At 40.1% G+C, this 13,563-nt stretch overlaps 1 protein-coding gene across 1 annotated transcript in view; it reads right to left on the reverse strand.

Annotated features, from left to right (window-relative positions):
- The window catches only part of MCUB (mitochondrial calcium uniporter dominant negative subunit beta), a 93,377-nt gene that overhangs the window by 21,097 nt on the left and 58,717 nt on the right, over nucleotides 1-13,563 (reverse strand). The window contains 1 exon segment of the mRNA XM_032592921.1: nucleotides 349-424. Coding sequence (XP_032448812.1) covers nucleotides 349-424 — 76 coding nt within the window.

Consider the following 13,563-nt stretch of genomic DNA (forward strand, 5'->3'; position numbering starts at 1 on the left):
ACTACTATAGGGCCTTCATTATACTACAATTTACATATTCTCTAGCATTCTATAACATTTTATTATAATTATCTGCTTAAAGTCTTGCCAGGTGAAGAGTTAAGTTCTTCAAGGCAGAAACTGTTTCTAATTCATCTATAAATCCTATGATCGATGGGGTGGGAGTTTGCCAAAAGACATCAGAGACATTATGGCAGCAGAGAGGGAGGAACTGAACTAAGGGTGGGGCGGGGAGAACATGGAGGGGCATAAGAAAGTCCTTTTTGTTCAAAACCCGTATTTCTCCTTTTATTTGGAAAAATGGAAACACCTTAGCGTAGGAATCAAAAAAGTGATAAGAAAGCTTACCATCAGGGGGCACCACTGTACTATAAAGATGTGATTGACTGTATTTCAGATTTCCACACAGCTTCACACACAAAACCTGTAAGAAAGATTATTTCTTCTTTTAGAAAAAGTGGGAAAGTTGAAATAAGTGTCTTTACCGGAAGATTTTTTTTTTTTAACCTTACGGGACCAGCATGATAAAAACTTCAGCTTCCCAGATAAACCCTTGGAGAAGCTCACTACACCTTTCTGACTGCTTTCTTGTCCCATATGGTAGGCACTAGCCACATGTGACCATTAAAATTAAAATTATCGCTAAAAATTCAGTTTCTCAGTATCTTTGCACATTTCAAGTGCTCAAGGGCTCCGTGTGCCTAGCGGCTACCATGCTAGCACCAAAACAGAACATTTCCATCATCACAGAAAGTTCTACTTGATAGAATGGCTGGTCCTAAAACATCTAAATGGCCACTTTTCTATGGAACATGTTTTAGCATTGGTGCTTGTGTTTACAACTGTACTGGACCCAAAGGAAGGCCAGATGACATCATGGTGCACTATGTGCACAAAGACACTGTGGTAGTTAGTAGAAAGAAAGGGCACTGAAAAACTGGTTCACAGGCAAAAGAACCTGTTCCAGAAGAATTAGTACCATGGTCACAACATCCAGTTTTCTTTTGTTTTTTATTGTTATCACCTTGCGAAGAGTTTACTAGCAATAAGTTTTCCAGTAACTATGCAATGAAGAATTCTTTTCCAAATTGGATTTCCAACCCTTCATTTATGCGAGTCGGCACTGTTAAATCAGGTAGTTAAAAATGTGCTCACTGCTATGAAAAATGAAACAATGAGTGACTCAAATGATGTTCCATTATGCTCAAAATCAAAACGAAGTTCTCAGTAAGTGAAACAAAACATTCAAACATATATATTTCTAGTATCAGGGGTGCCTGGGTGGCTCAGCTGGTTAAGTGTCAGACTTCAGCTCAGGTCATGACCTCAGGTTCATGAGTTTGAGCCCCGTGTCGGGCTCTGCTGACAGTGAGGAGCCTGCTTCAGATTCTGTCTCCCTCTCTCTCTGCCCCTCCCCCCGCTGCATGCTCTCTCAAAAATAAACATTAAAAAAACCCAAATACATATTTCTAGTATTAAACACAACACAGGCTATTAGTTACAACAAGATATCTGTCATATTAAGACTTCATTTGAATTTTGTTTCTAAAAATAACTACAATGAAAAAGAAAAAAAATCTGATTATTTCTTAAAACAGATGTAGCTCTCAATGAGTAAAGATATGCAGAAGTTTTCCAAGTTTGCATAATGGATGTTGTACTGTTTTTTTGTTTCCTACTACTTTTAGTTAAAATATAAGAAACTAAGAAAAATATATCCACTTGAAAACACATCACAATTCTCTACCAAAATACTTCTTTAAAAATATTTAATGATATAGAGGCGCCTGGGTGGCTCATTCAGTTAAGCCTCCGACTTCGGCTCGGGTCACAACCTCACAATTCATGTGTTCGAGCCCCACGTCAGGCTCTGTGCTGACAGCTCAGAGCCTGGAGCCTGCTTCAGATTCTGTGTCTCCCTCTCTCTCTGCCCCTCCCCTGCTTGTGCTCTGTCTCTCAAAAATAAATAAGTGTTAAAAAAAAAAAAGTAATATAAATGCATTTAATGATATGATTCTCTATGTATAAAAGTCTAATAGAAATGTAGGGCATAAAAATTAAAAGCCTTTCCCTTACCTCTGCACCATCCCACAACTTCCCCCAGAGATCATCGCTGTTAGTGGTGATAAAGACTCTCTTCTTGACTAAACTTTAGTCCAGCTCCTCTAAGCCTGATGGAGCCCCATCCTTGGGCATGTCCTCTAAGAACCCAGTTTTAGCAAGAATCCCGTCAGTTTAGCCAGAATCCTCCCCACCTCGATATCTAATCAAATTCCTCATTCCCCACAATCCCCCAGGTATTGGCATTATCTGATCATTCTAGTCAGGCTTCAGCAAGAATCCTGGTAGGTCAGGTTAGCACAGAATTACCCTATCCTGGTAGTAACTTTCCATCCACTGCTCCTACTGCCACCTCACCTTGCTCCTTGGAAATAAATTCCCGTTTTTTTTCCTTGTTGTATTCAGACTTGAGCCCATCTCTCCCCCCACTGCAAAACCCCATTGCTGTGGTCTCCCTGAATAAAGTCTACCTTACCATTCTTCCACAAGTGCCATGGATAATTTTCTAACAGTGATTTGGCATGTATCTGTCCGGACTTTTTTCTATAGATAACCACTTTTACATACTAAATTTTATGCTAGGGTCTGTATAAAGCCAGACAGTCTATGAGTCAGGTTCCTAGATGCCAGTGATAATTCCTGATCAGAAAGTACCCATTATCACTTAATGTGCTGATGAAGTTTCTGGTCTACTATGGAGGAAATCATTTTAGAGGCAACCACTTGTCACCTAGGAAATGCAGAGCAGCCAGAGAAAAATACCAAGGCTTTCTCAAGCATGTGTATGCCTCTAAGAATCACCTGAATAGGGGAGCCTGGGTGGCTCAGTGGGTTAAGAATCCAACTCTTTATTTCAGCTCAGGTCACGATTTCACGGCTTGTGAGACTGAGCCCTGCGTCTGGCTCTGTGCTGACAGTGTGGAGCCTGCTTGGGATTCTCCCTCTCCCTCTCTCTGCCCCTCCCCTGCTCGTGTGCTCACTTGCTCTCAAAATAAATAAACATTAAAAATTTTTAAAAAGAGCGGGTGCCTGGGTGGCTCAGTTGGTTAAGCATCCAACTTCGGCTGCTTAACCGTGATCTCGCGGTTCGTGAGTTCGAGACCCGCATCGGGCTCTGTGCTGACAGCTCAGAGCCTGGAGCCTGCTTTGGGTTCTGTGTCTCCCTCTCTCTCTGCCCCTCCCCCACTTGCACTCTGTCTCTCTCTTTCTCAGAAAGAAACATTTTTAAAATTTTAATAAAAAAGAAAGTGTTGGCGGGAAAAATGAAAGTGAAAAAAGGAAAGAATGAGTAAAGGAAAAAATAAGGAAGAGAGTTAAAAAAAAAAATTTTTTTTTAAAGAATCACCTGAATATTCCAATACCATCTGTTGTTAAGAAGATAGGGCTTGTGGGGCGCCTGGGTGGCGCAGTCGGTTAAGCGTCCGACTTCAGCCAGGTCACGATCTCGCGGTCCGTGAGTTCGAGCCCCGCGTCGGGCTCTGGGCTGATGGCTCAGAGCCTGGAGCCTGTTTCCGATTCTGTGTCTCCCTCTCTCTCTGCCCCTCCCCCGTTCATGCTCTGTCTCTCTCTGTCCCAAAAATAAATAAACGTTGAAAAAAAAAATTAAAAAAAAAAAAAAAAAAAAAAGAAGATAGGGCTTGCTAAAAACACAGATTCCTGGACTTCACCCTGGGATTCCTGATCTAGTAGGTCTGAAGTAAGGGTGTGAAGATTACGCTCTGAGTCTGAGTAGCTGGGCTCTAGGGGATGCTCCATGGCTTTCAGGGAACTATGTGAAATTTCTGCACAAAATCATTTTGAATACCAAGTGTTTAGCGCTGGGTCAAGGGTTACTGCCTTCAAAGGACACTCAGTATCATGACAAAAGAGGACTCGGGCTTCTCTTCAGTATGTGTTTTTCCTAAATATAATTCTAATCACTTTGCAACCTGCTGAAAACTCCTTAGACTTCAACAGCCTATGTAAAGTAGAAAGAACAGGGGCCCTGGATGTGCAAAAACTGGGATTCTAAAGTCAATTCAGCCACTTAACAGCTGGGAGATCACAGAAGTCACAGGGCTAACTTCTGCTTTGGTTTTCTCAAGGGTTGGGTGGGAATTCTCTACCTTGTAGAGCTGGTATAAAGATTAAGGGAAACAAAGTATAAGGTACAGTTTATGAGTTCAGCAAGGGCAGCGTGGACCAACCCACCTCCACAGCTTTATCACGTACTGTTCTCTTACAGCACGAACTTAGGCCGCAGTGAAACAAGCCAAGAGTCGTGGACTTATCATTAAAGTGCCTTCTTTATCCACTTCTGCCTAACAAATCCTGTCATTCCCTCAAGGTCCAGCTCAAAAGCCATTTCTTCTTTAAATCTTCCTGCAAGGTGATGGTCTCCGGGACAGAACACAGGCTTTGCAGTTAGAACAAGCTGGAATCCAAGCTTCAAGATATACCAGCTCCCCTGATCTTTGACAGGCAGAGAGTGCAGGAAGACATGGGTTATGAGAAAGAGGAGACAGCTCTAGTTTGAAGAGGACAAAAGGGAATCATTAATATGGGAGAGGTTTGTTTGAGCCTTCAAGTAAATGGGCGCAGGCGTTAACAGAAAGAAGATATATAATGAGCATGTGTTGGGGTCAATTAACAAGATTAGACTTTTTCTGGAGCTCTGCCATATTTTAGGTTGATTATCTTTATTACTGTTAATAAAATCAAGATGCAGTTTCCATTCAAGATGGTGGTATAAATTCACACTTAAGGGACCCCTCTGTTCTATTCAAAACCATCATACATATCTCCTTGTACCAAAAACGAGACAGAAACACAATGTGACAAGCGAGGCCCAAGTGGATAGTCAGCTAGATTCTGGGTCCTATGGAAGAAAGTGTTTCAACAGAAAAATGTACATTGTCTACAGCACACTTTTTCAAGTTAAGACACTCTGGCCCTTGTACCGGTTTGGAGCCGTTCCGCAACTATCTGTAAACCACAGGTAATTAACGGATAAGTACATAAATTTTGTCCAATCTGGTAGTGATCCAATTGACTACTCACACACACCCCTAACCAGTTTTATCTCTAACTGCAATTCATTTTAAAATTATTTTTTCCATCTAATTTTGTGCACTTTTCATTCTTCCTTTTGGCTGAATATAACATCTGCCTGGTTCCTTTACTTCATTAGAGTTAATTCTTTAATATGTGTTCATTTTTTTTTTTTATTAAAAAAAATTTTTTTTTCAACGTTTATTTATCTTTGGGACAGAGAGAGACAGAGCACGAACGGGGGAGGGGCAGAGAGAGAGGGAGACACAGAATCGGAAACAGGCTCCAGGCTCTGAGCCATCAGCCCAGAGCCCGACGCGGGGCTCGAACTCACGGACCACGAGATCGTGACCTGGCTGAAGTCGGACGCTCAACCGACTGCGCCACCCAGGCGCCCCAGAGTTAATTCTTTAATATGTGTTCATTTTTATAACTCTGTGACAGTCATATTTTTACCTTTTTTTCTGAAAATTGTAAGAAGTACCTGAGAGTTTGACTCTTTCAGGGTAGAAGGAACTAAAAGCAACCCATGGCATGCCTTCCAGTGATATTTATTTACTTATTTTTTTGATAGTGAGAGGGAGCAGGGGAGGGGCAGAGGGGGAGGGAGAGAATATTAAGCAGGCTCCATGCAAAGCATGGAACCCGATGTGGGGTCTCGATCTTATGACCCTGAAATCATGACCTGAGCTGAAATCAAGAGTTGGACACTTAACTGACTGAGCCACCCAGGTGCCCTAAGCCTTCGAATAATCTAATGACTTGATCTGTGGAATCTCCAATAACGCTGCAACATTCCAGGACAGGGATGTTAAGATGGCAATTTAAGAGCCAATTTTGGGCTCTGGCCATAGGATCCCAATTTTAAGCAATGTAAAATTATTAGCCAGAAGGGGTGAGTACAGAATGAAAAATAAACTCCTAGAGTCTATAATCCAAAATTCTAATTTATGAGAAATTAAATGCTAGGAAAGAACCAACAAATTTACTTTGAAGATTAATTCCATTTATGGAAAATAAAAATGAGAGTCATCCAAAACAGACTTTAATGTAAATTATATTTAGGGTCTTTAAAGAGATAAAAGGAAGAATTAGCTTCCCGAAAAATCAACAAAAAAATTATCATACTAAATAGAAATAAAACAAGAAACTATGATCAACTAATTAGAATTTCTGGAAACAGAAAAATAACTCTACGTATGTGTCAGAAAGTCAGATTAATGGACTAGAAAAATATTAGACTGGATAAAACCAATAGAAAACTAATGAGCTAGGCAATATTTCACCAGGCACAGCACAGAAGGATACAGAAACTTTAAAAAGGAATTAATTTTCACACATTACTGGCAAGAATGTAAAATGGCACAACCATTATGGAAAACTTCTGGCAGTTTTTTGGGTGACCCAACAATTCCACCCGTAGCTGTTTACCCTAGAGAAATGACAAGCTGTACAAATGCTATTCCCTTTCCTCCCACTAGAGGGCATGCTCCCTGGGCACAGACAGGGAGGTGGTCCAGTTTATGGCTGTATGTATCCCCAGCACCTGACACACAATCTAGGGGCTCAATATATATGTTAAATAAACATATGAATATCTCTAAGGTGCTAAGGGAAAATAACCATCAACCCAGAACACTATCCTCAGGAATATTTACTTAGGTTTGAAAGAAATGAAGAGCTTTCAGATATACAGAGATGACAGTTTCTCTCCTATACATCTTTATTAAAGAACTTCTTCAGGAAGAATGGAACTAAACCCAGATGGAAGCAGAATGCAAGAGAACACCATTAATGGGCTGAATTGTGTCATGTCTTCCCTCAAACCCACAAATTCATGTTGAAGTCCTAATGTCCAGGACCTAAGAATATAAATGTATTTTAAAGAGGTAATAAAGTCAAAATGAGGACATGAGTGTGGGCCCTAATCCAGTATAACTGGTGTCCTTATAAGAGGAGATTCAGACACAAACATGTGCACACACAGAGGAAAGACCCTGTGAGGACACCATGAGAAAATGGCCATTTACAATCCAAGGAGAGTGGCCTCAGAAGAAACCAAACTTGCCAACACCTTTCCTTCAGACTTTTGGCTTCCAGAACTGTTAAGAAAACAAAGCTGTTGTTTAAGTCACCCAATCTGTTATGGAAGCCCTAGGAAATTGATACAAACACCAAAGCTATAAAATATGGTGGTAAATAACTCATTTTAAGAAATTTTAAACCATCTTTTGATGTTAAAATGAGTAGAAAACTAAACAAGGTTAGGTGTGTTACAATGAATGGATTCTTAGAACATGTGAAGATCCTTGTCCAATTCAGGAGGAGGGCAAAGACAATGAAAACGTAAGACTTTGTTTAAAAAGTTATAATTACATGTGTACGTTAAACACTTAAAGGAAACCACTCAATCTACAGTTTCTAATGTGGTAGGGGAAAAAAAACCCCAACATTTTTCAAGGAAAGTAGAAAAAAAGCAGTAAAAAGCCCTTTAAAAACTAGAAAATTAAAAAAAAAAGACAAAAAGAAATGTAAGAAAAGAAAATTGTGGCAACTTGAGAAATAGAAGACAAGCATCTACAATCCCACCACCCCCTGGCTTTTTATTCCAGCCCTTCTACAGATACACTCATGTAATCGTAGTCCAGAGAGAGCTGATCATTAATGTTTTATAAGCATTCATCTACCTCAAAAATTTTTCATAAACAAAATTTTAAATGCTCTATAACCACTTATCCTATGGGTGTGCCAAAATTTACTATTTACCTACTGTTGGACAGTTCCATTTTATACACTATTTCTATAGATTTTTCCTCATCAGAAAGGAACGCATGCTCATTTTAGAAAATCTACACATCACAGATGCACAAAAAGAAAAGTCACCAGAAAACCCATCATCTAGAATTACCACAGTTAACACCAATGTATACCTTCCAATTTATTATCTATGTATCGTATTCAATTTTCCACCATTGCAGCTAAACTGATTCTAAACATCTTTGCACATAAATCTTTGCTTGCCATTTTTTTCTTTAGAGTGCAGTATGATTAGATCATGAGGCAGTAATAGTTTTGGAATCCTGATAGTGTATTATTAATTTTCTTTTTGGGAATATTTTCTTTGCTTCATGTTGTTTTACTCAGTACCAAATTAATAGTAGTCTGAACCCCAAACAAGCAAATCTTCCTAAGGTTCAGAATCAAACAATAACAGACACATCACATCGGGTGTCCCGGGAGCAACGAGATTCCTGTTGGAGGCTCACCAGATTTCCTCACTGGGACAGCCCACTGGTATCTCAAGCTCAGTATCTCCTAAACTGAGCTTCCTTGTTCCTCCATAGCACTGCTCCTCTCCTTTATTCCTTGATGAACTCACACCACTACTGACCGGCTATTAGAACTAGAGGACTGAGGGCTATCCTAAACAACAATAGTCCATAAAATCAGCTGGTAGACCAGCAGTTACAGCTGAACTGCCACTAAGGTCTACTGGCTCTAATTCACACGGAGTCGCCAAAGCCATCCTCTCCCCCTGTCTCTACCTCCACCGCCCTCATTCAGGTCCATGTCATCTCACCCAGGTCGCTGCAGCAGCTTCCTAACTGGCCCCCCCACCAATCCATTCCACATTAAGACCTATTCCAATCTTCTGAAGTCATATAAAGTCAAACTATTTCTAGATTTAAGAACCTCTATTTTTCTATTACAAAGAGAAACTGTTCCCAAGAAAACTTTCCACGAGCTGACTGTTGTCCGGTTCTCCAGTCTCACCTTACCATCACCAGCACCACCTGCTTCCCAACCCTCGATTCCAGACGTGCACAAGTACTGCCGTTTCCTGACTACTGCACACTGTGGCATGCTTCCTTGCCTTTGCCCTTTTTACCATCCCTGCCTGGAAAGCCCTGCCCAGTGTACCTACCTTCCACGGCCAACTCATACCCTAAACTCCCTCATCTTCCTGCCGTAAAAACTACAGAACTCTAGTTTTACTATCACTTCCTTCCCTTCTCTTGCAATCAAGTGACCTTCCTCCCCACAGGCCAAGCCCTCCTCAGATGCTCTCCATCTTCTACATCTCAGACTTTCTCAAAATCTTAACTCCCTCTACCACTCTCACACTACAGATGTAGTAGGTAAATATGCTCTGCTCTCTCTCCTCTTTAAAAAGTTCCAGACCCTCCACTAACCACATAGACCCCCGGTTGCTGCCCCATTCACATGCTCTCTTCAGCCAAACCTTTCCAGCTTGTCTACGCCACCTCATCCTCAACTCCCATTCACTCTTGAACATACTACCAGCAGGCTTCTATCTCTAGTCCCTCAACTCTCTAGTCAGACCTCTCCCCAGGTTCAGCCTAGGACATCCAAATGTTGGACTAACATTTCCCCTTACATCACCACATACATCTGAAACTAGATTTATCCAGAACAAAACTTGATTTCCCCCCGAAATCTCTTCCTCTGGGTCCACCTTCTCCCTGCAGTAACTGACCCACCATCTTGCTAGCTGCTCAAGTCAAACCCAGGAATCATTCTTGATGCCATGAATTCCATCAACTGAACCTTTCAACCTGCATAGTTTATCCATTTTTTTTTTTTTTTTTTTTTTTTGCTAATGCTCTGGTCCAGGCCAAGCATGATCTATTGTAATAGTTTCCAAACTTGGTTACTTACTTCCCCCCTTTCTCTCCTCCAAGCTGCCCTCCTCAAAGCAACAAAGATGATCTTTAAATAGAATGACCCCACTCCACTGCTTAAAATTTTTCAACGGCTGCCCTTTAGGCTTCAACAAAATAAAAGCTTATCATGGCCAATGTGATGCTATATGACTTAAACACTGCATGTCTCATCTCATCCCTCTCTTCCTTGCTTGCCTTACTCTAATCCTACTGGTTATCTCTCAATCCTAGAACACAAGCTTCTCAGATCTCAGGAATGTAGTACATGCTGTTCTCCATCTCGAATATTCTTCTCACCCTCTTTGTATAGCTCAAAGTTTTACATGCAGTCTCCTAATCTTTCCAGCAACGATAGGAGAGATGTACTATTACTTCCCATCCTTTTTTCCACTCAAATGTATTTATCACTCAATTTATCGAGAAAATTAGCTTAGCACTAATATAATAGGAAGTGACTAGAGAACAGGAGTTGATACACAAGTTGATAAACAAGAGCCTGTGGGGGCTAATCCAGCATGCCCCTCCCTCCCGTTTTCAAAAACAGACTTTATATTTTAGATCAATTTTAGAACAGCAAATTGAGCAGTGTACAGAGAGTTCTCACCCCACCCGCCAGTTCCCCCAATATCAACATCCAGTACCAGAGTGGTACATTTGTTACAATCTGTGAGCCTACACTGATACATCATTTTCACCCAAAGTCCACAGTTTACATTAGGGTTCACTCTTGGCTGTATATTCTACAAGTTTTAACACGTACTTAGTGACTTGTGCTCACCACCGCAGCATCTCACCCAATAATTTCACTGCCCTAAAAATCCTATGTGCTCTGCCTCCCTCTCTCCCCTGCAACCTCTGGCAACCACTGATCCTTCTACTGCCTCCACAGTTTCACCTTTTCCAGAACGTGGTCGTACAGTTAGAATCATACAGTAAGTAGCCTTCAGACTGGCTTCTTTCACTTAGCATATGCACTTAAGGTGGTTCTACTTTTCATGGCTTGATAGCTTAAGTTTTTTATTGAAATGCATTTGATACACAGCATTGTGTACATTACAGGTATATGACATGTTGATTTGATATATTTATACACTGTAATATGATTGCCATATTAATAGCACCAATCACATAATTACCATTTCTTTTTGGGGGTAGGAATAATTAAGGTATAGTCTCTCAGCAAGCTTGATGATTTAAAAAAAATTTTTTTTAATGTTTACTCATTTTTGACAGAAACAGAGTGTAAGCAGGGGAGGGACAGAGGCAGAGAGAGAGAGAGAGAGAAATATCCAAAGCAGACTCTAGGCTCCAAAGCTGTCAGCACAGAGCCCAATACAGGGCTCGAACTCACAAACTGAGATCATGACCTGAGCCGAAGTCAGACACTTACCCAACTGAGCCACCCAGATGCCCCAAGTTTGATGATTTTAATATTATTGTCCATGTTGCTTATTTCATTTTAGTGCTGAATAATATTCCATTGTCTGGATATACCACAATTTATCCACTAACTTACCGAAGGGTATCTTGAATGCTTCTAAGATTTGGCAATTATAAATAAAGCTGCTATAAACATCCACGTGCACGTCGTTTCCCATATTTTAAGAATACTTGAACACAAGGAGGTTAGGTAATTTGTCTAAAGTCTGTTAATAAATGAGCAAAACAAGCAGTTAGGAGCCCCTGTTCTTTAAACTGCCTCACTGCATGGGCAGTACCATCATCGTGTGGGAAACAGGATGTGGAACTGCACCTGGCACAGGTTATCCTCTGCTGTGTCCACACCTGGGGAAGTAGTGAGCTCTGTTTCCAGATGAAGTGCAAGGAAGGGGACCTTGGAAGATACAAACAGTACTTGTTAAAACCAGCTCTATGCTATTGGAACCGATGTAAAATAAAAAAGGCTTCACGGCACAAGTGACCTAACAAGAGAAAAAAATATTAAGTACTTCTATCACAAATATTAAGAAACTGCATTCATACAATGATGCCAAAACCAATTTATTAACTGTAAATAATGTACTTTTAAGCCAATATACTCTAATATTTCAACATGTCAACATGTTTGGTAACAGACAAGCAAATTCATCTAATATCTTCTATATGGGTTGTAGTCCTTCATTGTTTGCTCCTGAAAGTTTTTCCTTGTTGAAATGAATAAAGGAAAGAAGAGAACTGAGGAAAGGAAGAAAGGAATGAAAATACATACACACACACACACAAATATAATTTCAGGGATCCTGCTGAGTTCAGTTCAGACAATGAAGGAAAGACCTGCTTAAATGCCAAGTGCTCCCAAGGGATATAAACGTGGTCTTGCTGAGCTACTCAACTCAATATGTGGAAGTTATTGCTGGTTATTAGCCAAATGCTGTATGCATTACTTCTCTTTCTGTTCTGTTTCAAACATGTATAAACTACTCTTGGACAATCCAAATCAAAAAGAAAAACTTATTTTAACACTAATGATTCATGTGGTACCTGAAACTCAAGCGCGCTAGTTAAGATAACTGCCCGTTGTGTGCTACAACATGCAATTTTGGTTAGGCAGATTTAAAATGTAATCTAGAGACAAGTCAGAGCGGTTCATAAAAAATGAGATACTATGTATTAGTTTGATTTGTGCGGGGGGGGGGGGGGGAGGGGAGTACAAAGAAGCAAAAAGAAATCACAAAAGCTCAAGAGCTCAGTGTGAGGTGCTAACCATGATGTACCACAGGGTCAAACTCTAACAAACCCAAGGACAAGCTTCAAAGCAAAACAATGATCTAACCGAGGAGCGTACTTGCCTGTGCCACACATTCCACAGTAAGAGGTGCATACAACAGGGTTTGAAATATAAAGTTTTATTCACTTCTATTCTTGTATTTTACTCATTTCCTTGTTCAATATTTCTTCTGCATTCTTCTTTTTTTTTTTTAGTATCAAAAAATACTAGATTCTGCTCAGTATAACTTTCAGTACTGTTTTCAATGAGATCGTTTGTATGGGTAGTCGAATCCTCAGTCTATGTTGTTAACGGGCGATTTCTGTCCTTTTCGCAATTGAGTTTAATCTGTTTACATTTATTGTTAGCTCAGATAATTATGGGTATCTGCCATCCTTTTTTGTGTTTTCTCTTTATCTTGATTTTCCTTTGCTTCCTTCTTGTATTCTAATAACTAATTTTTAAAAAAATACTCCTTTACTTTTCTCTATTGATTTGAAAGTATATGTTTTTTTCCCCTAACCCTTTAATGTTTGCCATTTACATTCTTACTTGGTTAATGTGTAAAGTTAACTTCTCTACCCTGATGCTGAATAACAAGGATTTAGATTGTATCAATCATAATTATTATTAAAGTAGCAATTAGTTCTGCTTTATTTTTTAGAAACCCTACATTGTTGTGGGGTGCCCGGTTGGCTCAGTAAGTTTAGCATCCAACTTTGGCTCAGGTCATGATCTCACGGTTCATGGGTTCGAGCCCTGTGTTGGGGTCTATGCTGACAGCTCAGAGCCTGGAGCCTGCTTCGGATTCTGTGTCTCCCTCTCTCTCTGTTCCTCATCCACTTGCACTCTGCCTCTCTCTCTCTCAAAAATAAACATTTAAAAAAAAAATAAAAAGCAACCCTACATTGTTATTGTGACTATTGTTTTATATAGTGATTGTTTCTTAGATTCATCTGTATGTTTCCTATTTTGCTCTTCGCTTCTTACATCCTGTTTTCTCACATGTTCAATTGTATTCTTCCACAAAAGAACTTTCAGTAACAACCTTTAGTCTCTCAGCCTCTATTTTGTTGAAAT

This window comes from Lynx canadensis, chromosome B1, assembly GCF_007474595.2.
Source record: "Lynx canadensis isolate LIC74 chromosome B1, mLynCan4.pri.v2, whole genome shotgun sequence".
NCBI classification, from domain to species: domain Eukaryota; kingdom Metazoa; phylum Chordata; class Mammalia; order Carnivora; family Felidae; genus Lynx; species Lynx canadensis.